Source organism: Panthera leo, chromosome A3 (assembly GCF_018350215.1).
Source record: "Panthera leo isolate Ple1 chromosome A3, P.leo_Ple1_pat1.1, whole genome shotgun sequence".
NCBI classification, from domain to species: domain Eukaryota; kingdom Metazoa; phylum Chordata; class Mammalia; order Carnivora; family Felidae; genus Panthera; species Panthera leo.
Window position 1 is genome coordinate 86,453,233 of NC_056681.1, and position 26,713 is coordinate 86,479,945.

At 40.5% G+C, this 26,713-nt stretch overlaps 1 protein-coding gene across 15 annotated transcripts in view; it reads right to left on the reverse strand.

The window, feature by feature from the left end:
* Positions 1–12,549, reverse strand: part of AAK1 (AP2 associated kinase 1) — a 167,894-nt gene extending 155,345 nt beyond the window's left edge. For all 15 annotated transcript variants that reach the window (XM_042932545.1, XM_042932543.1, XM_042932544.1 and 12 more), the window contains exons 1-2: positions 12,404–12,549; positions 11,726–12,117 (exon numbers count right to left, since the gene is read on the reverse strand). In XM_042932545.1, the coding sequence (XP_042788479.1) occupies positions 11,726–11,888 (163 nt within the window). In that variant the 5' untranslated portion in view covers positions 11,889–12,117; positions 12,404–12,549. The remainder of the gene's footprint in view (positions 1–11,725; positions 12,118–12,403) is intronic.
* Positions 12,550–26,713: the final 14,164 nt, after the last annotated feature.

Below are 26,713 nucleotides of genomic sequence, written 5' to 3' on the forward strand. Positions count from 1 at the left end.
ATGTCCCAGATCACTGAGGAGACTACACAATCTACTTTCCTTACTTTATACAGCTCTTTGTTCAGATGAGCTAAACCTAAAACCAGAACTTGAATATGCATAGACCTGGACATTATTCTATCATACCACCTTCAAATCACTTTAAAATTGCTGGCTGAGCCACTTATATGACCCATTTTATGTTATGAACATAACATTAATATTCTAAAACTATTATTTTAAAAGAGAAAGAAACACTTCATTTTCTGGGAAAGTTTATCTTATCCAAAGTAACTTTTTTCAAGTGAATTCTCATCATTGATGAGAGAGCCACCAAGATCTGATCTTTCAACAAGGTCACAGAACTCATAGGGCAAACCACCAGGAAAGGCTTAAGGACGAGTCCCCTTTTCACTACTCCTCTCTGAAAGCAGCAAGAACAGGGAGAAATGAGTTCCTATCTATGTTCTAAGAGCTACATATAGTGACCAGTTTTAGGAACTACCTCTCTAGACTCAATTTATAACTGAGCTGCTAGTGCCATACCTACAAACCTTTTAAAAACAATATGCCCTCTGATAAACATAAAAGTCTCATATCCTCTCCCTCCCCCCAGCGCTTAAGACTACAATGTGCCTCTCTAAAGAGGGTATACCACCATTCCCCATACTATTTGAGGTCCCTCCTTTCCTACCTAGGCCTGGGGTTAGTATGTGCTTTTTCAGATTATGTATTCCTTTCCTATCTGTCCCCTGCTCCCATGCCCACTACCCTAAATGTAAGTTGAGAATCACTGTCCTAATTTACCACAAGCCAACAACCACCACAAGCTAGAAAATTAATGCATGCTTTGCTTAAAGAGAAACTTTAGTAACTTCTGAGTTGTTGATACTTGACCTAATCTTCTCCATCTTCACAATATAGCACTGAAATCGTTTTAGAATTTTTTTATATAGTTAAGATACTTGTACTTTATATCTCTGCTTTTGAGATTGATAGAATTAGTCATCCATAACTGAATTGAATCAGTAAAGAAATTTACACAATTTTCAGGAAGTCTGGAAGGTGTTCTATTTTGCTTTGAATTTTGTTATTTTTCAACTTTACCAAAAACCTAGATTTGAGAGCTCTTATCATTGTATTAAGGTCCCAAACATAGATCTGTTATGTTATTGGAATAGGAACAGGGAGGCCTATATATCTCACATCTGTCTGGTCTGTAGTGCCTGCCCAGTGAATGTGATTTAGTGGTGATTTACTGTATTATTTCTTCAGTTAATTTATTCTCCAGTACCCTCTGTTACAGTGTTCAGATTTAAGAGTCCTTAATTGGATACAAAATAAACCTAAGGTTTACACCTTGCCTCCTAAAAATTATCTAACATTAGAAAGTAGACACAAATGAAATAAATAGCAAAACACAACTTTGGGATTATGGGCCCAAACAGTCCACAAAGGCAGCAAGTATGACCAGCACCCACAGAACAGAAGGAGAGAGGGATCAAATGTGCTGCGGTTAGGTGGGAGTAAGGTAGGTGAGCAGGGCAGAGCAGGGGATCCCAGGTACAGGGAATGCTACGAGGAAAGCACTGGAAAGAACTAAACCCATGATTCATGGGAGAGGAGGAGTGCACAGGCCTGAATGAAGCAGACGACCTATATTAGAGCCTAAGAATGTGAAGCTGGATAGGCAGCTGGGATCAGGTGTTCCTCAGGGGCAGAGAGGCAGAGGCCCTTCATACTAATCGCAACATGACAGGCTGGGGAAATTTTCCAACACACAGGTGGCTTTCAAGCATGAAAAAAAAAAAAAAATCAAACCACAACATTCATCTGAGATTCTCTTTCTTATCTTTATTCCTCATCTGTATCTATCTACACAATATAGCATTTATTTAAATAGTTTGAGTCCCTGTATATAGTTAAGATACTCATACCTTACATTTCTACTTTTTAGATTAATAGTTATATATATATATATATATATATATATATATATTACTAACATTAGTTACATGTATATATATATATATATATACACACACATGCACACGCACATATATATATATATATATCTCTACACATATATATACATCTATATGTATATATATATATATATATCCATGACTAACTTCACCAGCTTATTCACACAGCAAAGCAAATACTGCCTGATTAAAACAAAATTCATGCACTCAAATGTTAAGAGTTACCATTTGCAGACTGCTAACTATATGCTAGGCACTATGCTAAGTGCTTTACGTAATTTCATCTAATCCTTACAACCAACCACAACATTATCCACATTTTATAAATGAGAAGCCTGGATGTTAGTTGCCCAACATCACAGGGACAGGTCCAGGATTCAGTCCAAGGGCTGCCTACCCCCAATTCCCATGCTTTTAAACCACCGCACATGGGTCTAACCTTGGAGGTCTTCTCCTGAGAAGAACATCACAGTGCTCCCGTTATTCTGGGGGACAGGGAAGGAAAGACACTACTGGATAGCAGGTTTTTCCCAATCATTACTGAGTTACTCCTTCTGGTCAAACCAAGATTATTCCATAGCTGAAAAGCCAGTTGGAATTATTTCTCCCAACACTGCCCCCTCTCCACCAAGTGGCCCAGGCTTCTAAAACTAGAGGACACAGGTCTAAGGAGAAGGACTAGGCAAGTGGAAACTAAACAAATCTAACAAACTGGTAAGATAATCAGCACTTCCTGAACAAACAAGATTTCATGAGCAGGGAAAATGATGAGTTGAGGGTCCTAGCAGGAGACCTGCCCCCTCTGTAAATGCTGCTCAACGCTCAGTCCTCCAGGAGGGGACCAGCTGACAAGGCCTGAGTCCTCTCCTTTTTTTTTTTTTTTTTTTTTGTTTCTGAAGGGTAATAAAGTCTCCGTTTTGTTCTCAAATTCATGCTCAGTAGCACAGGGACAACAATCTCTCTCTTACCCTAAAAGTCCCAGTACAATAGCTGTAAGCATCCTCAAAAACAGGCAGCAAGCAAAATTACATGGCATTATATTGCTTTCTCCAAGATTCAAGTCCTAGATGAAAGGCATCATTATTTAAGATCATTATAATTACAAATGATAATCCAACATCAATGCTATGCTATGCTAGGCCTTCTATAATAATAATGTGCCATAAACTCTTGCATCCAATAAATAATCTCTCAGCTCTTCAGAAATCATAAATAACAAAGCTTCAATTGGCATTGCCATCCACTGTCTGCCAAGGTTAACTCAGGACCCAAGGAGAAAACTGACCATGGTGTTCAAGCTGATTCACTCACAGCAGCCCTCGAATGAAGCTCCAGATTTGCACTCTTTCAACTTTGTTCCAACTTGAAGAACTTGCCCTCTGCCAGGGTGGAAGTCTCGTTCATAAGAAGGACTCCTCTTTCCTAACAATTGTTCATAACTCAAAAGAAGAACTGAGATTGTTTGAAGTATATATAATACACTAAAAATAAAGATAGCAAACTGGTAATAATAAAGATACCGGAGGGGGGAAGGAGGCACAAAATACTGCAGCCAGTATTGCTGAGTGATTCAAAATCACATGGAATAAAAAGGCTTTTTTGCTTTGGTTATAAGCACAGAACATATGATTTATTTATGTAGGCAATTTTGTTCCTCAAAAGAAACCAAAAATGTTGCAATACTTACTTCAACTTTACTAAGAATATAACATATGCAAACGTGCAGAACTAGATGTGTTCCCTAAATAAAACAAGGTTACTCGAAGAAGGGGTTCCAGAGAAGACTCACAGTTAAGAACAATCCAGCTTCACAAAATCTTCCTCACCAATTCAGTCCTCACTGATCTCTTTCCCCTCAACACCTCCAGAATTTAGAGACTACGCCACCCACCCTATTGTCTTATAGGGCGTTTTTGTTTCTTGTGTGTTGGTCACATTATGTCAACAAAGAGGGCAGGAGCCAAATCTTCCGTTATTTTTCTATATGTCACAGCATCTTAGAGCTGAAAATACCATAGATGCTCAATAAACCTTGCTACTCCTGGCTGGCAGGGCAAGCTGTCTCATGCACTCTACATTATACCTACATCTTCTCAGAGGAAGAGGATGTTTATTATAAATGAGGAACCAGTGGCTCCTATTGGTTAAATTACTTCCCCAAAGCCATACTGGCAAACAGAAGTCAAACAACTTGAACCCACTATCCCTAATTGCAAGTGCTAGACTCTTCCTGAAAATTCTTCCTGTACAAAGGATTATCTACACCTTCTCTCACAACATTCTGATTTTTAATGACCCTTCCCAACTGAACCTCCCTGTGAGCAATTCAAGTCAGAAAATGCTTCCACAATATTTTGGGGTTGCTCAGATATGAGCAATGAGAACATTGGGAGAATTTTCTAAAACTCATAATCCATATTCAGCCAGTGGTAGAGCCTACAAACCCTTGCCGTTCTACCTCCTTTAGTTTACTGGTTTATTTCTGGAAGTAGCTATTTTACACAGAAAATGACATAAAGATTTTTAACCATATTAGGTTAAGAAAGATAACTGCCTCACTGATCCTAAGAAAATGAATTTAAAAATTAAAGGATTTGCCTAAAGTCAGATTAGACCCTTCCAAGCCATCTCCAACTCCTCTCTCTTTCCCCACATTGGTCAACACAACACGTTGTGCCACCTTGGCACAACTGACATTTTGAGCGAGATAATTACTTGTGGTGGGGAGGGAGAGCTGTTGGGTATGCTGTAGGATATTCAGCAATATCCTTGGCCTATATCCACTAGATGCCAGTATTACCTCCCACCTGTAACAATCAAAAATGTCTCCAGACATTATTAAATGTCACCCGGGATAATCGCTGTTGGGTGAGAACCACTGCTCAAGACCAGTGGTCTCCAAACAGAGGGCCACAGAACAATCCACTGGGGAAGAAAAAAATATATATGAGACTCTCTACTTACATTAATTTCCATCTTAGAAAATAAGATTTTATCTTTATTTACTAGATGGCCCAACACTAGTGCTGCCATCCAGTCTCTATATCAGTCACATGTCTCATATGGATCTGATGGAATAATGAGCAAAGAGTGGAAGCTCCAAAGCACGGGCTGCACAGTTCATGTGCTTGGTTAAGTGGATTTACTGATTACATCTGTTTTAAGTGAATTACTCTTCATAAAGCAAACAAGGGGCAAAGATTCCTGCAAAGATATATTGGATTAAAGATAATAGGGGCACCTGGGTGGCTCAGTCGGTTAAGCGTCCGACTTCGGCTCAGGTCATGATCTCACGGTCCGTGAGTTCGAGCCCCGCGTCGGGCTCTGTGCTGACAGCTCAGAGCCTGGAGCCCGTTTCGGATTCCGTGTCTCCCTCTCTCTCTGCCCCTCCCCTGTTCATGCTCTGTCTCAAAAATAAATAAACGTTAAAAAAAAAAAAAAGATAACAGAAGCATACATGAAGAACAAGATAATGGTAGAGCCTCAATTCTATTTGTGGTATACTTAACTCTCTATCAGTCACATTACGATGTACAAACGGTCACAATCTAATATGACAAGAAGTTTACCAAAACCTATCTAGAGGACTTAAAAGACAGATTTGCATCTATGATCAAAAATGATGAATTTCATTTTAAGTATACACTGTGCCTTCAGATATTAGTTAATGATAGCAGGACATAAATAAATAAGCATGTACATAATGAAGGAATTAAATGTTTAACTGATAGTGCCATTCTATCCAAAGAGTTTAGAGACTATTGCTCTAAAACAACACTGTCTAATAGAACTTTCTGTGATGATGAAATATCTTCTATCTGTGCTGTCCAAAATCATAGGCACTAGCCACATGTGGCTATTAAGCAACTGAAAAGTGGCCAGTGTGCCTGAAGAATTAAAGTTATATTTTAATTTAGATAATTTAAATTTAAACAGCCATATGTAGCCCTGGACCACTAATAGATTATGCTATCTCAACACATAAAGCTCCCAGCAAGCAGTGCACTTCCCTAAACTTTTGTCTTGGGCCATGTTATTCTGCCTAGAAAATTCTCTCAATCTTTTCCATCTAGTAATAAGTTCTTGTTTTTGAAGACATACCTCAAATATCCCCTTTCTTCAGCTTTTCCTGACTATTCCTGACCCCACAAAATTCATGGCTGCCTCTTATCTGTTCCCCTCCCCTTTTTACATCCTTCCATTATTGCACTTGGAGGTATTGGCTCACGTACCTGAAGTGCTCTCACTGTGAATTCCTCAAGGCAGTCTTATTTCTCACTGGCTGATGCCCAGCACATAGTGAGGGCTCAGGAACAGTCACTGGATATGGCAATGAACGAACCAACAAACCTTGACCTCCCCACTTATACTCCAGTGCTCCTTCCACCACACCAAAAAATGGCTCCAGAAAAGCAGACTGAAGGCCACTCTTTGCTACTTCACAGTGCCAGATGCTACTTCAATAGACAATACCATTTCTATTATTGTCATTGTTTGGCTCTTTCAGATGCAGATGTCACAGTTATTTCTTCAGCAGGCTTAGAAAGCATTTATCCTTGCAAGAGTGCAAGATGAAGGTACATGGTGGTGTTAGTCCCCTTTCTGAGATGCCAACTTTCAAACACTGTGACGACTGCTCTGGTGCCGTAATGTTTCGTATGTACTTTATGAATGTTTATCAAGCTGTCCCCATGTACTCTACGTGCAGTTTTAGCTACTGAGGTACAAGTATATGTCTCCCCTCATAATCTCCCACTTAAAACCCACGTGAAACTGTTTCTCTTCATCATCTCTCATTAAAGGAGTGTGACTTTGCTAGACCAAAAGAAAGGCTTTGACCATGCAACTAACTGCTTATTCTGGATTTCATTTCTGAATTCTAGATTTGGCTATATTTAGCAAAGCTATAACCGTCATCATGCCTGAAGCCAGGAAGAAGACACCATTCACAAACCACCCCCTGAAAATCTGCAGTTGCCACTAAAAAACCAGACTTCCCAGCAGGCAAAGACATCTGAAGTGGGAGGGATCAAATTGGTGTCTGCGTCAGAGAAGACCTCAGGTGCTTGTAACTAACTCTCTGCCTGGCACTAAAGCTCTCCATAACCTTATTTCCTCTTTTCTCTCCAACCTACCTTCTGCTCTGGTCAATCATCGTCATTATTTCCCCCCTCCACTCTCTTCTGTAACACTGGTCATCCCTCTCCCCCACCTACTTCTCCTTCAAGCTGCCTGCCTCTCACGGAACCTTCAGGACCATCCTTCTCCCCGACACTATCCCCTCCCTTGCCCCACAAATAGCACAGGGTTGAGGCACACAGGGTAGCAGTGCATAATGGAGAGCTACTCAATGGTTACTCAAAAAACCCAGCAAGTGAAGAAAGTGAACAGCAAGGGAATAGCCAGGGAACAAATGCAGAATTTCCTTCTACCATTCTATGCCCTTCTTTCCTTGATTCTGGAAGGGAAACTTGTGCTAACCCAAATGATAACACTGGACTCGTCAGTGTTCCTGAACTCATCATACTGTTTCACCACTCCACACTTGCATAGGCTCCTCTTTCTGCGGGGAAGGCATTGGGCAACCCTCATCTGGACCATCTGCTGGGCAATTTCCATTCCTGTTCAAACCAGACATCATCTATAAACCCTCACCCTCAGGCCCTCTCTTTATCACCTCATAACATCTTTTTACCGTCTAGTACGTACCAAGAGCCATGCTAAGTGCTGGCCACTGATCTTGGGGTTATTTGTTGGTCTGTGAGCACCTGAAGACCCAGGCCCACATCCTGTTCTTCTCAGTAGCTCTGGAACATAATGCAGTGCCTACCACAGAGGCCTAACGAAAATTCACTAAATGAGTACATGTATGTATCACATCAATACCAACACAATAGAATTATGCTGCATATGCATGTGTATACACATACATACATACACGTATACATATGTTTGTTTTAGGTCGTTTCACACACACACTTTTAAGCCTCACTACCTTGTGATGTTGGGAGGAGAAATCGTCAGCTTACTGGTATGGAAACTCACTTAGTAGTTCTTGTTAACTCTAGACCTGGATTCCTTTAGTATAAGTAAGGAAACTGCTCTGCAGGGGCACGTGACCCACCTTATACAGAACTGATGCAGTTCTGGAATGTGGTCTTAGACACAGTAGGAATTCGACAAACATGTACTGTTTAAAGCTTAGAATGTAAAGCCTCACATAGCTAAGGATGTATGACAAAGGCACTACTCTTCAGTCCTTCTCTGAGCACTGCTCCTATTTTCCCATGGAGCTTATTCTGGAAGCTTAAACCCAGTCTTTCCTTGACATCACATGCCCATTACCTCAGACATGATTAGGAAGTCATCATGGCATCTTTACTAAGGAAGCTAAAGAGAAAATATCTCCCTCTACACCCAGCCTAGAGATAGCCATATCCTTCTGAATTCATGGTGTAGAGCCTTCACTTCTTCCAAACAAGCCCTCGGTGACTAGTTAGTGAAAGCAGATGAACAGTGCTGATGCTGCTGATGGAGATGGCAGCCCAGACGTTCTCCTTTATTACTACAGCAGCTCCTCCTCGGTGTTCCTGCATTCCTCACTATAAAGCAGAGACCAACACCCAAATTAGAGAAACAGGGGTGATAGGTGGGATGTGGTGGGAAAAGAGTCTATGTTTAAAGCCCACCCTCCCCATACTGCCTGGCCACTGTCCTGGGCACTCACACAGTTGTCCTCGGACAACTCTGGCTGGGACTGGTGGTTAGGGCAGCACCTGGAAACTCAAAAAGGAAAGGGTACAGGAAGGAACGTGGCTACCCAAAATATCTATTGACCCTTGAAGGAGCTAGTGAGGCTTCTGCAGAAAAATATCTGACTCTGTCCACCCACAATAGGGAACGGGATGGCTGCAGATCGCTGTAGCCAAACTAGCCTTCACAATGCCCCTTCACTTCCCCTGAACTATATATAGGATGTAATGATGCTGCCAAATAATGGCTGCCGCTCGTTGAACACCTGAAAAATGTTAAATAATTCATATACATTGCTTCATTTAATCTTCACAACCACTCCATAGGACAGGGGTTCTTGATCTTTTGCTTGCATCAGAATCTCTCCAGAAATCTGTTAAAGCCCCACACTCTTGGTTTATGGGGTGAGGCCTAATTCGCATTTCTAATAAGCTTCCAGATGATGCTGATGCTCCTGATCCAGGCTCTACACTTTGAGAACCACTGTCATAGGGAAACAGATTTGAGACAGGCTTGAAAAGTCTTATCCAAGGTTTCACAGCTAGTAAAGAACAGATGCAGAATTCGAACCTAGATCTGCCTGACTACACAGACACTGCTGGTAACCGTGCTGTACTGTATGTGTGAGTATCTGCCTTGTCTTCCCAAATTGTGACAGCTCCTTAAAAGCAGACATCACCCTTTAGAACTCCCCATATCCCTCTCAGAACCTAGCAGTGCCTTTTTACTTAGTGGACGCTACATAAATACTTTGTATACTGACTCCTACATAGCTATATATTTCTAAGAGCCACAAATGCAAAGTCTCAGTTAAAGAACATAAAAAGAACATTATCACCAGACCCAGTTTTACGTGAGACTCTCTCCTGCTGCTCTGAGTCTTTGTCCATGCTGTCTCCACACTTGGATAACTCCTACTCATTTGGTCAGTCACTTCCTGCAGAAAGCAATCCTTGGCTCGCTAAAACTGAGGGCCGCTGCACCCTAAGCTCATCTCCATAGCACATATCACTCTATCCTAACTGGCTGTTTTCCATCTCTCAAAGTAGTTTGTAAACTCTAGCATCTAGTTTTATGTCATACCTCCAGGGTCTAGCACAGTGCCTGGTACGTCATAGACACTCCATAACTGCTTGTTGAATGAACAAATAAATGAATGCAGAGCTGCAAGCCCTAAGTTCCACTTAAAAATATCATAATGCGTGATGTGTAATTCTCAGGGATGAATTCCAGGGAAGAGGAGGACAGCCTAGATGACAAAGACCAATTTTCCTTTTATCTTCCCCATCATTCAGATTCTGAGAACAGGTACTGCTTAGGGTAGCCCCACGTACAAGGAGACAATATCCTAGCTGAACCAGATGCTCCCGGGCTATAAAGTCAGCAGAGGCCACTCAAAGAGAAGGAAAGAGCTCTGTGCCCCTCATTCCTCCTGATTTCTCTCTCACACACTCCTTCTCCATTTCTCCATCCCACTGCAGTCAAGGGCTTTGGCAAGGGAATGAAAGAGACAGATCAGACTCAAGGGTGCGGATCTGGCAGCGGGCACAGAAGCATCTCCCATCCTGCACCAAAGCCCACAAGGAAAGATCCAGAGGGACAGTGACTCAGGCCCCGGATTAAGTCCAGCTAGAGCAGTGCTGAGAATGGAAAAGAGCAACAATTTCACAAGGACATTAATTGTCAGATCTTTTTTTTTCTAAAGTGCTTTTAAAGTAATGGCTTCCACCCTAACCCCAGAAAACTGGGCCCGGTTGAACCCAGTACTCCAGTACTTGCACAAGCTGAGAGTCAAACAGCTTTTTCCTCCTCCTAACCCACCCGCCCACAACACTCACCATGACAGGGATCTCCCAGGCCCAGGTTAGGACCCTTGCTTCAACCTTAGCTTGCAAAAAAGGCTCCACTCCAGCTAATAAACTGTCCCCCCACAACCACCATGCTGCAGTAACAGTGGCATCCCCCTTCCCCAATCCCCTCTCAACCGATAACACAACCTACAGCAGGTTGGCCCCATTCAATTAGCTTGAATAGCTTCATGCCAAGGAAATCGCTGCTTTTATTAAAAATAAAAGCACACAAGGCAGGCAATGGGCTGTGAAAAGTATGAGTCTGGTGTAATTATGAAGGTCGAGGTTAAGGTTACCAAAAGAGACATGCAAAGATTTCCAGAAAGCCTGGAGGATAAAAAAACATATATTTACATATCTATAGATACACAGATGAACACACATGTAGGGAATTTACACAGCAGATCTAAATAACATCTTCTCCAACAGAAGAAAAATAAAAATCAGATGTCACTCTCAAGTAATTCTTTTGGCTAAAAAATAAAAACTAAAACAGGAGGAAGAGGGGCCTAGTGGACTGGTTTCAAAATAACCACATTCATCTCATGTAATTTCTGTTATCTTAGCTACATCCTGGGGACCTGATTACAGTTGGGTCAGGAAACAAAACTAGTCAAATTCACCAAGAGCCTTTGCTATTAGAAAAACATATTCCCATTCTTTGAAAATCCTCTCTTCCTCCAGTGCGTGCTCATGGGAGTGGGAAAGTTGGGTAGAAGGAGAAACCCCTCTCCCTTCTTAAAGGTACTCCATCTCCACCCTTCAGCCCTCACATCAAGATTTCAAGTTTAAGCAGGATGACAAGCCCAGCACCCTACATTTGATGTGAAGCTTTACACTTTCACACATACGTTTTCCCTCTGATCCTTGTAATTCAGTGAGGCAGACAAGAATTGGCTTGCCAATTTTTAAAAAATAATAAAAGGTCACTGAGGTAAACAATTTCCAGCAACGTCCTTCCATCCCATAAGCCCTGTCACTTCCAAACCTCAGTTTTAAATTTTTCAAGGACAATGATTCACTGAGCAAGGGAAGGGGGAAGGGGGAAGGGAGGGTCAACTGGTCAAAACCCATTCATACACTGAACAACTAGAAACCAGTCTTGCTGCATCAGCACAAGATTTTAATTCACGGCGCACTGAAAGAGTCCCACCATACCTTCCGCCAACACCTCGTCCACAGTGACCTGCTGTCGCCCAATGCCAAAGACCCTTCCGATGTAGCCACTGCCCAGGCCCGAGGTGCTGCCCCCACCTCCGCTGGAGCCAGAGCCCAGGCCAGAGCCGCCCTGCTCTCGCCGGGAGTCGAAAAACTTCTTCATCTTGAGAATAGGAAGCAGTAAAGCAAAATACCGAAGGTTTCTGGATTTTTTTTTTTTTTTCTAAGAAAACAAGAGATCCAAGGATTTCTTCTCGGATTTCAGCTCGCAGAGGAGCCACCCGAATCCGGCCGTGGGGGTGGGGGCTGAGGGAGGATGCCAATAGGAATATGCGTGTCAATCGCGCCGCGGTCCCCTCCTCCTCAAGAGAGCGATTCGCGTAAGTTTAAACCTGTGATGACAGAAGAAGAGAGGATGAATCAGTAACACACTTACGAATTCAACCGCTGAGTCCTAGAGGGAGCAAAAGCCATCATCCCGGGGAAACGCTTCATGCATTTTCCTAGCGAGAAAAATTCTGGTGCTGAAATCCCGGCAGAGCGCCGGACCCCGTCCCCGCGGCTCGGAAAAAGGAAGGATCTGGCCGCCTCGGGCAGCGCCGACCCAGCCGATCACTGCCTTCCCCTCCTCCTCGGTCTCCCCGCCGCCCCGCGAGGCAGCATCCCGGCGGCACCCACTTGAGAAGGCTCGGCGGCTGGCGCCCAGCTACCAGCCCTGCAACATTGTCACGGCCGCGGGGCCGGCCTGCGACGCGGAGAGGAGGCGGCGCTGCAGCGAGAGCCGGGGCCGCGTTCGGCGCCCGCCCGCCCGCCAGCTGATCCCCGGAGCGCCCAGCGGAGACTGACCCGCCGCCCCTCCCCCGCGCGCGCTCCCGCCCGGCTCCATCCACCCAACCAGGAAGTGAACCGCCGCCGGAAGTGCCTCTCGGGACGGCGCGGCGAGGGGCCGAGTCCCTCCTATTGCTGCCGCCCGGTCGCGACAGATGAGAAGGAGTCGTGGGAGAGAAGGGGACCCAGGAGGGGGGTGTCTCAGTGTGTACAGAGTTTTGTAAAAGAACTTTTATCGCCCGACCGCAGTGCACCATGGGAAAGGTAGTTCGGCGCAAGCCACCGCCTGGACTACAACTCCCAGGATGCCCCTGACGGAGCGAGCAAAGCGGCTGCGGTGGCCTCCTTGGCCTCGAAGGTGGTTAGTGGGGTGGTGCATTTGTGGGGATTCGGTTATTTAAACATATCCGGTAAAGAAACCGCCAAGGACTAGGAAACTGCTGTATGTTCCACCCTTTTGAAGCCATCTTATTTGCGGTTTGACCTCCCTGCACAAGGGATTCTGGGGGTTGTTGTTTCCAAACGGATCGAGAGGCTGACACCTGAAGGACGCGGCTTAACCGCTTAGCCTCTGGCCGGTCCTGCGGGGCTTACCGACGTCACCTGGGCAGAAGGTGGAAGACGAGGGGTAATCGGGAGAATTTTGCTGGCAATTGGTCCAAAGCCACAGTCGAACGCCAACTCTGAGTAGAACCTGTGCCCTTCCGCCGCCAACCTCAAAAAGCCGTTTTTGCTCCCAGATGTTGAGAGCCGCTCGGCGGTCAGCTCTGAGCTAGGCGCAGTGAGAGCGCTTAATAAGACAGTGTCTCGGCTGGGAATCTACAGGCAGGACTCAAACCGAGAAACTTAAACGTTGTGTTCAGGGCAGATTCTAGGGTACCAGCAGATCCAAGCCGTTGGCTGTGACCCCAAACTGGGGCTGGCTCGTCTGCCGACAGTGACCCTCAGTTCTTCCACGTTTGCTGATGCTGTGGGTGGGCCTTACCTTCACATATCCCCTCACACAAGAACCCAAGACTGATCTGTTGTTACTTCTTTTTCACTCAAGATTCCCTCCTTCCCTGATGCTGATTTTTACCCTGATACCGCCTGAGTGCCAAACTCCACTTGGCGGACAATGTGATTTTCATCTGCCAAATGCAGAAGACTTGGAAGGCCAGTTACTACCCTTCTACATCCCTAGATTTCCTGATGGACGGTGCTTAAGGTAGTTCCAAATCCTTGCTCCCTCCCCATCCATGATTTTTCTAACTACCCGAATATAGGTTCTTTCTCACCTCCACCTGCTCTCCCTAATTCTCCGACCGCGTTCTTGACTTGTACTTCGTCCCAGAACTTTTCAACAAGCATTTAAGGAGAGGAGAAAAGGGTACTCTGGGGGGGAGTGGAGGCCGGGGGCGGGGATGGTTCTTGTTTTCTCTAATCTGAATATTGAACTGAGCTGTGACTGGGTTGGCAGCAGCGTTGCTGTGCTTTCTCTTTTCCTTCTTCCTCTCCTCCTCCTCCTCCCCCCCCCCCTTCCTCCTCTTCCTCCTCCTCCTCCCCTTTTCAAGTAGTGCCTTTGCAGTTAAGCTTCCTGTGTAGAGACAGCATTTCTTCTTCCAGAGGGAGTCAATGTTGTCACCTCAGTTCACAAATTCATGCAGCCACCTCCAGGGTGGAATGCAGCACCTGCTAAAACATTCCCTGAAAGGAAGCCCAGGGAGCATTTCTCTGCACTTGCCTTAAAAGGCTAGATTTTGTCTTAAGGAAGTTTGGAATAGACCTTAAAATAGACGGGGAATCTCATTTGGAATTAGATTCATTGACCTCCAACTTTCTCTACATCTATTGATCTTGACTGACTTTTTAAGTTTATTTATTTATTTTGAGAGAATGAGTGAGTGTGAGGGCTCTGGAGCAGGGGAGGGGCAGAGAGATGAGAGAGAGAGATAATATTCCAAGCAGGCTCCAAGCCCAGTGTGGAGCCCAACGTGGGGCTTTATCTCACTACCGTGAGATCATGACCTGAGCCAAAATCAAGAGTCAGTTGCCCAACTGACTGAGCCACCCAGGTGCCCCTTGACTGACTTTTTTGAAGAACTTCTGTTGGTCCTAGAATCTGTTTCTATCTCACTTTTTACCTTCCTAGACATTCCTGTTACCAGACTAGGCCAGACTTAGGCAAATTCCAACTCTCACTTCTGAGATACAAAAACTTGTTTTTATCTGATAGGATTAAGGTAGCTAACAAGCAGCCATCTGGACGATTTAAGGACGTTTTTAAAGAAGCAAAAGAAAGAAAAAACCATTAGAACACTGGATTTCTTGCTTTCCATTCTCTCAGAGACTACTAGCAATTATAATGATAAAACTACAGTTTTTCATCCTTTACATATAACAAGTTATTTGTTGGTAATGTTGAAATAAGGTAGTATTGTTTTACTCATTTTATTTTATTTTTTAATTTTTTTAATGTTTTTATTTATTTTTGAAGGAGAGAGAGAGACAGAGCATGAGCTGGGGTGGAGCAGAGAGAGAGGGAGACACAGAATTCGAAGCAGGCTCCAGGCTCTGAGCTGTCAGCACAGAGCCTGATGCAGGGCTGAAACTCACGAACTGGGAGATCATGACCTGAGCCAAAGCTGGACACTCAACCGGCTGAGCCACCCAGGCGCCCCTGTTATACTCATTTTATAGATGGGGGAACTGAAGCATAGAGATAAACGACATGCCCAAAGTCACACAGATAGTGACTGGCAAAGCCAGGGCTCAAACCCAAACATTTTGGCTTTAGAGCCCAGTGCTTAACTAGCTACACTGAACTGTCAACTTAGAAAGAACAACTATAAACTGATTAAAATACTTTAAAATATTTAGAAACATATTTAGAAACAGCAACAGACCAGGAAACAGGGAATCTTTGCCCTCCATAGCTGTGCCCCTAGACCACTTACATCTCTGGACCTATTTTCTCAGCCATAATACCAGTGCTGTCCTGCAACTCTTAGTAATTCTCTTGTTCCTGAGTGTAGAATAATCAGATTTTTTAAAAAATCAAAGATCAGCCACGATAATCTCAAACTCCTACCACACTTACTTTCTGTATAATTTGCCCCACCCTTCCTTGTGTTCCTTCCTATTCATCTTTTCATGTATATTGTCACCTCAAGTACTAAAAGTCAGAGAGCAGTCTTCAACTTATCTCCTCAAACACTCAATACAGTAGTTTGTATCCTTACCAGTTCTTAAATAAGCCAAGTAATTGACTTCAAATGAAATGTGACATAGAAGAGAGCAGTCTGATTAAGGTAGAAAAAATTGATTTGAAGTAGTCTGAACTAGGTAAGCTTGAACTCAGTCCAGGAGATACTATGGATAAATAATCAAAAAGAAGAGGGAAAGAGACATTACTGTGTATTTTCCATATGCTAGTTACTGTATTAAGCACTTAAAATATTATCTTGTTTAATCCTCATGTTTGCATCTCTGTGAGGTAGATACTATTACCTATTATTAAAGTAGATACTATTATACTATTATCCCCAGTTTTATAGATGAATGGTGAAGATTTTATTAGTAGCAGAGGGATGTGTATGGTTTGTGAGGTTTGCAGAAAATTATTTGTTCTGTGATGTGGCTAACTCATGTCACAGTAAACCCAGTTTTGGCAAATGTGTGGTGCATCCTTAGAGGAAATCAAAGGGAAGGGGACCAACATGAATTAACTACCTTAACTAAGGCCCCCACTGTGTTGGATATTTAATTATATCATATCATAATACACCTATGAGGTGTTCATTGCTTTTATTTTGTCAATGTGGAAACAGGCTCAGTGGGGTTAATGTATGTCAACTGTTGCTACATAGAGCCTATAAAGGGCAGAGGCAGAATCAAAACCTGACTCACCTCAAAACCCTCGTAATTTTCACTATACTGTGTAGCCATTCTATATTGCCAGCTTTTAGTCCAATGGCATTTATTAGAAATGCAGATTATCAGGCCCTACTCAGATCATTAACTGTTTGATTATTAAATAATGAACTAATCTAATGCATCACTTAAGGGAAGGAAACATATACATTTTTTCTCCACTTTTGGTTTAACATTTTTAAAAACTTTTTTAAATTTAAATGTTTGTCCTGTTCAACTGAAGTATAATTGACGTATTTATCATCATTGTCTTTTCTCCAGCACTAAAAATGATACACAGGGATACAGTTCTCAGAAATTCATTTTCAGCAATTCCTTAATGCTTAATATGAGAGCAGAGGGTTAAAAGTGAATAAAATATAATCCTCACTTTCAAGGGATTTCAAATATCCTGTAAAATTAAGTGTATTAAAATGATAGAGGGAACTAACTCTGGTAAGAAAGGCACAATCAGAGTAAAAACAGCTAGAATATATTTATGTAGGGACAGGGGCAGTAATCCCCTTTCACCAACCATCCAGGTGATTCTGATTCATATTCAAGTTTGAGAACCACTGTTTAGCAGAAGGGAAATTATGACAACCATCTTCCTCCTTTGAAAAGGACATTCATTGTTTTTTGTTTTCTGGTTAGAAGAGTAATTACATAATCATTGAAGAAAGTAAGTCAGCTCAGAATAAAAATCACTCAGAGATAACTGCTATTGACTTTTTTCTTTCTTTTTTTTTTTGCATTGACTGATTTCTCGAAGCTCAAATTTTTCAGGGACTTTTCAGCATATCCAGTCCAACAGCCTATTGGAGGTCTTAATCCCCCTTTCTGTTTTTAGTTGCCCTATAAATCTTTCAGCTATTCCTCCTGCTGTGTTTTGCTACTTACTGTTACTGCAGAACTTTGACTGTGCCTCCATTATAGCCCAAATCAGTTTGTACTGTCATTGTTGGTTAACCTGTTTATCCCTTCAGGATTACATTACACTCATCTTTCTTTTTTTTTTTTAGATTTAAAAAAAATGTTTATTTATTTTTGAGAGAGCGAGAGACAGAGTGAGAGCAGGGGAGGGGCAGAGAGAGGGAGACACAGAATCTGAAGCAGGCACCAGGCTTGAACTGTCAGCACAGAGCCCAATGTGAGACTGGAACTCATGAACCCCAAGATCACGACCTGAGCCAAAGTCAGAAGCTTAACCGACTAAGCCACCCAGGCGCCCCCACACTCATCTTTCTGTCCTAAGCAATGGACTCACACATACATAGCAGATGTTTAATAAATATTTTGAACAAATGACTTAGTAACTCAATGGAAAAAAATCTATCAAAATACTGAAATGTATTTAATGCTTCTTAGCAGCGTCCTAATTAGATTTGAGCTCTAATAGTCTAATTAACCACAGAAATGTTCTTTTAGAAGAATTTTTTCTAAAACTTTCTAGACCTGAAAGTCCACGTTTAAGATCAGTAAATCTCAGAGGATTAATAAAGAAAATGTATGGGTTATTCAATCCTCCCTAACAACATAAAAGGCACCTGAGACATTCTAGGTCACTCATGGTTCTACTTTCTCCAGCAGTTTATTTCGATGTCATTAGTTTAATATCAATTTACCTTGAATTTTCATTCTCCCCCAGCAACTACTGCATTTTTCTGCACCTCTTTCCAACAAAGTACATCAGTGCAACTGTCTATCCTTGCCATCTCTACCAATTCTCATTACTATGTCCAATAAGCAGTTCTCAGTCCCTTTTGAAAGAATTCATTTTATTTAAGGGCGCCTGGATGGCTCAGTCAGTTAAGCGGCCAACTCTTAATCTCAGCTCAGGTGTTGATCTTAGGGTTGTGAGTTCAAGCTTCGTGTTAGGAATCTATGCTGGGTGTGAAGCCTACTTAAAAAAAAAAATAAAAATAATTTTAAAAATAAAAAATAAATAAAAACTCATTTCAATTTATTTAAACAAACAGACAAAAAACCCAGTTCACCCATTTCTCCCACCCGTCACCCCCTGCCTCTGGCAACCATCAATCTGTTATCTGTACCTACGAGCTTAAAATACATGTTTTTTAGATTCTACATGTAAGAAAGATCATATGGTATTTTGTTTTGTCAGACTTATTTCACTTAGCATAATGCCCTCGAGGTCCATCCATGTTGTTGCAAATGGTGAGATCTCATTCTTTTTTATGGATGAATAATATTCCATTGTATATATACCACAATTTCTTTATTCATTTTCCACTGATGGACACTTAGGTTTCCATATCTTGGGTATTGTAAATAATGCCGTAATGAACATGGGAGTGCAGATCTTTTTGAATTAGTGGTTTTGTTACCTTTGGATAAATACGCAGAGGCAAAATTGCTGGGTCATGTGGTATTTCTATTTTTAATATTTTTGAGGAACCTCCACACTATTATCCATAGTGTCTACACCAACTTACATTCCCACCAGCAGTGCATAAGTGTTCCTTTTTCTCTCCTTCCTCACCAACATTTGTTATTTCTTGTCTTTTTGATATTAGTCATTCTAACAGGCGTGAGGTGATACCTCATTGTGGTTTTAATTTGCATTTCTCAGATGATTAATAATATAGATCATCTTGGGGCATCTGGGTGGCTCAGTCAGTTAAGCATCTAACTGAGGCTCAGGTCATGATCTCATAGTTCATGAGTTTGAGTCCTGCATGGGACGAGCTTGAGCCCCACATTGGGTGAGCATGAGCCCCACTTTGGGTGAGCCCTGCTCTCTCTTTCTCCCTCCCCTCTCTTTCTTGCACCTGGAGGATTCTCTCTCTGTCTCTCTCTCTCTCTCTCTCTCCCTCTCCCTCTCCCTCCCTCCCTCCCTCCCTCTCTCCCCCCCCTTCCCCTCTCCCCCTCTCTCTCCCTCTCACTCATTTGCTCCCTCTGTCTCTCTCAGGAAAAATAATAATAATAATATAGAGCATTTTTTTATGTACCTATTGGTTATCTGTATGGTGTGGGTTTTTTTGGAAAAATGTTCAGATCTTCTGCCCATCTTTTAATTGGATTGTTTGAGGGTTTTTTTTCTTTTGGTTGTTGTTGTTTTTTTGATTTTTGTTTGTTTGTTTGTTTTTTGCTACTGAATTGTATGAGTTCTTTATGTTGTGGTTATTAGCCCAGTATCAGATATATGATTTGCAAATATTTTTGCCCATTCAGAAGGTTGCCTTTTCATTTTGTTGATGATTTCCTTTGCTGTGCAGAAGCTTTTTAGTTTGGTGTTTATTTTTGCTCTTGTTACTTTTGGTGTCAGATTTTTTAAAAAATCACCTCCAAGATCTATGTCAAGGAGCTTATTACCTATGTTTTCTTCTAGTTTTATGGTTTCAGGTTCAAGTCTTTAATCCATTTTGAGGTAATTTTTGTGTATGATGTAAGATAGTGTTCCAGTTTCATTCCTGCATTCTTACGCATGTTTTTCCAACACTATTTATTGAAAAGAGTTTTTTCCCCATTGCATATTCTTGGCTTCTTTGTATTAAATTAATTGGCCATATGTGCATGGGTTTATTTCTGGGCTCTCTGTTCTGTTCCAGTGATATGTTTGTTTTAGCTCAATACCATACTGTTTTAATTAGTGTAGTTTTGTAACATAGTTTGAAATTAGGGGGCATGATGCTTTTGTTCTTCTTTCTCAAGATTGCTTTGGCTATTTGGGGTCTTATATGGTTCCATACAAATTTTAGGATTTTTGTTCTATTTCTGTGAAATATACCATTGATATTTTGATAGTGATTGTCCTGAATCTGCAGATTGCTTTGAGTAGTATAAATATTTTAACAATGTTAATTCTTCTAATCCATGAGCATGGAATATCTTTCCATTTATTTCTGCTATGACATTTTGATCAATTTCCTTTTAGAATTTTTTTCTGTATATAAATACAGTTGGGTTTTGTTTGTTTTTTTTGCCATATTGAATCCCATTGCATATTTGACATATTCTGTTTTTTCATTTAATAGTTTCTCACTTCATTATATATTCCCCAGAAACATTATTTTTAATGAATGCTTAATGATCAGTTCTTTACTATTGAATATTTGATTGTTTTATTTTCAAATTTTTACTATTTTATGTATATATTATATATATGTATATTACATTTACATATTATATTATATATATTTGTATATATGTATTTAATTATGTTTCCTCCAGGAAAATTATACTGATTTGCTCTCCACTCTTTGATTCAGTTAATATATATTAAACACCTACCATGGGTTATACCCCAGAAATTTTATTGCAATGAACAAAATTCACTCCTTGACCTCAAGGAACTTTTGGTCTGAAAAGAAGACATTGAATCCTAGGTATTCCCATACCCTTGCAAAACACTGAATTTGTACAGTTAAAAGAGAAATCTATCCCATTTTGATAGGTAGACATGGTGCTCATTGTTTTAATTGCCATTGTTTAAGTTAGTGAGCTTGCCATTGTTTAAGTTAGTGAGCACTTTTTCATTGACAGGGACTCTCTTTTTTTTTTTTTTTTTTTTAATGTTTATTTATTTTGAGGGAGAGAGACAGGGTGTGAGCAGGGGAGGGGCAGAGAGAGAGGGAGACACAGAATCCAAAGAAGGCTCCAGGCTCCGACTGTCAGCACAGAGCCAGATGTGGGGTTCAAACTCGCCAATCGCGAGATCATGACCTGAGCCAAAGTCGGACACTTAACGGACTGAGCCACCCAGGCACCCCAGGGACTCTCTCTTTAACCAAATTTAAGGCAAGTTCCTCTGAGTCCTCTTTTTGACTAGATCTCGACCTTGGGCTCTGTGCTTGGCCCACTTAGTCCAGATTTAGCAAGAACCCTGCTGAGTCAGTTTAGAAAAACTCCCCCACCCTTGATATCTGATCAAATTTCTCATCCCGCACTCTCCATATCTTATCACCTTGGCCTGCCTTCAGTAAGAATCCTATTGAGTCTGTCTAGCAAGAATCCCCCTAACCTTGATGTTTCTCCTCATAGTAATTTTCTATCCACTGACCCCCACCCTTGACTATAAATCTATACCTCTCCTGGTTGAATTTGGACTTGAGCTCCATCTCTCTCCCCTACTACAAAACCCTTATTGCAATAGTCCCTCCTGAATAAAATCTTCCTTACTGTCTTTGACAAGCATCATGAAAGTTTTTTCATGTGATGTGATAGAGTGTCTGAATGACTACTTCAAATTGGATGTTCAACTCTTTATATATTAAAAAAAATTTTTTGTTGTTAATGTTGATTTATTTTTGAGAGAAAGAGGAGACAGAGCATGAGCAGGAGAGGGGCAGAATCCCTCCCCTGAGAGAGAGGGAAACAGAATCCAAAACAGGCTCAAGGCTCTGAGCTGTCAGCATAAAGCCAGATGCAGGGCTCGAACCCACAAACCTTGAGATCATGACCTGACCTGAAGTCAGACATTTAACCAACTGAGCTACCGAGGCGCCCCTCACCTTTTTATATATTAACAACATTAATTAAAACCCACTTCACATAAATGGGAAGCCTTTTTCCCCAATTTGATCATAGGCTTTTTTTTTTTTATAAGTTAAGACTTTTTCTAGTTATAATACATAATCATTTTGTAAAATGATTGGAAATATAGAAAAGCAGAAAGAAGAAAATAAAAATAATTGATCTTATTATTCACAAGTAAACCCTACAACAGTCAGATGGATATCCTCCTGTCGTTTTCAGTATGCATATAAATTACCTATGTACTTGTGTGTTAATAGTTTTGAAAAGAATATACTGCAGTACAGCCTGCTTTTTCCACCATGCCAAGGACCTCTAACAGGCACTGAAAAATTTTTAAGTGATGAAATGATAAGCAAAAATAGACATGAGGTTTACATACTTAAAAAATTATAAAATTTTCAGTTTAGCTTAGATAGAGTAGGCAAGAAGATGGTTGGGCTATAAATGTTAATCAAATAAATAAATGTAAAATTTGAAGGTAAAAATTTTATCTCATTAACCACTCTATCCTCAGCACATAAAATAGTTCTAGGGAATCAGTGGTTTATTTTCATTCATTTGTATTTCTCATTCTCATGAGTATAAAAATATTCTGTCTCTTTTTTATTATATCCATTTCTCTTTCCAATTTTGTATGTTTATGTTTTCTCTCATTTAATAATTTATCAGACCAATTGTGTTTTCAAAGAAACTCGTAGATTTTTAAAAATCAACTGTGGAGAGTTTTCTATTTTCTAATTCATTATTTTCTACTTTTATATATGTTTTTCCTTTAGCTTTACTTAGCTTTATTTTGTTATGTTTCTAATTATTCAGATGGCTATTTGGTTTATTTCCTTTTTTCTTATTTCAAAATAAAACCATTATAAGCTCAAAGTTTCGTTCAATCAATATAGCTTTCATGTGTCACAGAAGTTTTCACTTGTCTCTCATCAAATAAGTTCTAGATACTCTGATGGTGCCTGGACAGTGCCTGAGCCCCACATTAGATGTAGAGATTACTTAAAAAAAAAAAAATGTTAAAAAATAACACACACACACACACACACACACACACACACACACACACACACACAAGAAACCTGTGGATGTGTCTTTGTTGCCCTTACAAGTTAGAGAGAAGATACATTGGTTAACTATAGAATTCCTGAACATATTTTTTTCCTTCAAATCTTTAGAAATTTCCCCATTGTCCTCTAATGTTTATTGTTACAGAAAAGTCTAAAACCTTCCCTTTTTTTGTTCCTTTATAGTAAATTTTACTGTGGGATTCTTTATCCTTAAAATTCAAAACTTACAAGAGTAGGTCTAGGTAGTAGTTTCTTTTAATTAACCATGCCTATAGATTCAGGTGTTTTTTTCTCCTTAAGGAAGTTGTGTTCTATTATATATTAAAATACAATCTTTGATTATTTGCTTTAATTTTTTTAAGTTTTTATTTATATCAAAGTTATATTTGTCATAGTTTAAAGAGTCAAAGAGTTCCCTCTGGTTTGTTGTAAAAAACAGGAGTCCCCCATTCCCTTCCCTCCTATTTCTCCCTTCCAGGAAGTAATTATTCTCACCTCTCTTGGGTGATTGTTTTGGTGTTTGTATTTAAATAATATGCCTTTATTGCCACATTTAGATTTTTTAACTTTTTGTCATAATCTATTAATTTCCCACTATGGTAGAAAATAACTTTGCTTCCTTTTTTCTCCAGCATCCACCACATTCAATTACCGTTCCCATGTCCATCTTGCAATATGGCTATATCATAATTATGGTTAGATTAGTAGTCCGTGTTTACATTATCATTAATAAGTAAACATTATTCACAGCTGAGCCACAGGGTATGATTATTTCTTTTCTTTTGTCATATAATGTTTTGGTTTTCCTGGAGTCAATAACTGTCTTCTTTTTTCATTTTCTTAGTTTTCTATATACTTTTTACTAATTCAACTCCGAACTCTTACCCAGCTGTCAAGATGATCATTCACTTTAGGTGTCCTATCAATTTCATCTTTCTATATATTTCTAGGAGTCTTCTGACTGCTTTAGTTTGGCCTGCTTGCCTTCTGAGCCTGATAGGCCATTGACATCCTATGATTTTCCTTCACCATCATCTTGGGAATTCCCTTTGCCCTCCTCCTATGCTGGAACCTCTGTTTTCTGTATCCCGTGTCTTCTTCCTGCTTCATCCTCTCATTTTGATGGAGCATACCCCCAGTACCTTCTCTAGAATAGTGTACAGAAGGTAAATTTTTGGAAAAATACTATGTTTGACATGTTTTTATTCTACTCTGACTCCTAATTATTTGGTTAATATACAATTCTCAGACAGAAACAATTTTTTGCAGAATTTTTAAGGCATCACTCTGTTATCTTCTAGCTTTCAGGGTTGTTCTTAGGCAGTATAAAGCCATTCTGATAACTGATTCTTTGTATGTGAATCTTCTGCTCTCTCCCTCTCTCTCTTTCTTTCTTTCTCACTGCCTATAGGATTTTCTATTTGTCCCCAGTATTATTCTAGAAATACATATCCTGCAGTTTTGGAAATTTTTCTTAAATTATTTCACTGATGATTTTTACTCATCTCTTTTTTCCTTTTTTCTTTCTTTTTTTTTTTATTTTCTCCTCAATTTTCTATCTTTCTGTTTAAAAAGATTTTTTTTGGTGGGGCACCTGGGTGGCTCAGTCAGTTAAGTGTCCAACTCTTGGTTTCGGCTCAGGTGATGATCTCATGGTTCATGATTTCGAGCCCCACATCAGTCTCTCTACCAAGAGTGAAGATCCTGCTTGGGATTCTCTCCCTCTCTCTGCCCCTCCCACACACACTCTCTCTCTCTCAGAATAAATAAACTTAAAAAATAAAAATATTTTTGTTTGTTTTATTTTACTTGTAGAATAAGTTCTCACCTTTACCTTCCAATTCTTCCATAGAATATTTGAGATATTTATCATATTTTTAATTTTAAGAACTCTTTCTTATTCTTTTCTTTTTTATATGATTCTGTTCTTATTTCATGAATATAATATCTCCTTGAGGATTAATGATTTTTGTTAGTTTATTTTCTTTTCCTTAGGTGGTCCCTTAGAGAAAGATCCTTGCCTTTTTCTATTTATTTAGCTGACTTGGTCTCTTTATTTCATATCAAGATTTTGCCTAACATGATAAACCTTGACTGTGTATTCAGATTTAAGACTGGGGATTTGATAAGCTGACTGGAAACTGAGTGCTTAGATAGGATTTGTTGACTGTAATCAACACTACAGGGTAGCTCTAAAGTTCATTTCTTTAGACCTAAGCTGGTCAGATATCCCCAGAAAAAATGCTTCTAATATACTGCCTGGAGGCAAAGACCAAGTCATCTGTGTTAGAGAACCCCGTCAGGGGAGAGACAGAGGAGCCAGAATGCAGCATACAGTTGCTTAATCTCAGCATCAGCGCTGTGCTTTGGTTTGTCAGAGGAGAGCGCCTCTGTTTTACTCTTCTCAGAGAAAAACTGTTAGTCTTTTACCAGGACTGGAGAGGGCAGTCGCCTGGCCACTCAAATGCAGGGGGAAGATCCAGACTGCTTCTTAAACTTTCAACCAGTTCTTCCACAGGTATCTTTTACAGCCAACTCCAGAGTCTTTTGGAGACTCGGTAGTATACATAAAATTTATTGTCAGCTTTCTCCACTGCTGCCTTTGGAGGTACTCTTCCCTGGTCTGCTAAATATCTGCTACTGTTTTATTCTCTCAAAAGTTTAGTGCTGTTGTCCCCTGTACTTTTTTGTCTTGCTTTTATGGGTTTATGCCCCTAAAATCTCATATTTTCTTTGCAACAACTGTGTACATGTCAGATCTCCATTCTCTGTCCTTTTGAGTCCGTGATCTCATCTCTCATCAGTGTCATGCCTTTGTTCATTTCCTCTACTTTCTCTAGTTTGCCCAACATACCATTCAGCTTGTTATTGCTTCTAATGTAGCTTTAAATTGTACATTTTAGTTTCCTTATAGGTTCCCCTTACCTTACCTGCCTGCCTTTGATTCTTACCTACCTGACTCCCAGCTCCCCCTTTTCATGTCCATTTGTATGTTTGATCTATTATCTCCTTTTTGTGTGTGTGTCCACTTCTTTTGAATTTTTATTACAAATATAAAGTCGATGCTTTTTTAAGAAATTGCTTTTAGTAAATCTTGTTCAAAAGGTAGCCTTCTACATCTTGAGTGCTGAATTTTCCTTTTTTATGTGGTAATGGGCCATTAGCCCAACAACCTTAAGCAACTCAGAAAAAGATTAAGACTCATAATAACATTGCTTATCTAAGGATAACTAAACAGGAAAAAAAACTCTGATAGGTTTATGAAAGGATTCTACCACATAAAAAAGGAAAATTAAAAATAAAAGGAAAAAATAAAAAAGTCCAATGGGACTTTGAAGGTGAATGGTCTATGTCTAGGGAACAATAGGAAGCTACCCCTCATCCACATGGGCATTAAATCTAGGACTCTGGTCTAAATGCTTGAGCACTATTTGCCTGAATACTCATTGAACACCAACACGAAGGATGTACTCCTAGGCATCTTATTCTGACTGCTTAGAATTGTGATACTGAAAGTGTGGTCTGTATACTCGTGCCACTCCTTTAACCCTTCCTGGTGGGTCCACAATGAGATAAGCCCAGGAATTGATAATCAACACTTATAATATATACATTACACATAATTTACAATATCACCAATGTACATCACCAACACTTTGGAGATGAAAGGGGATATGATTCTGCATCCCCAGTTCTAGTA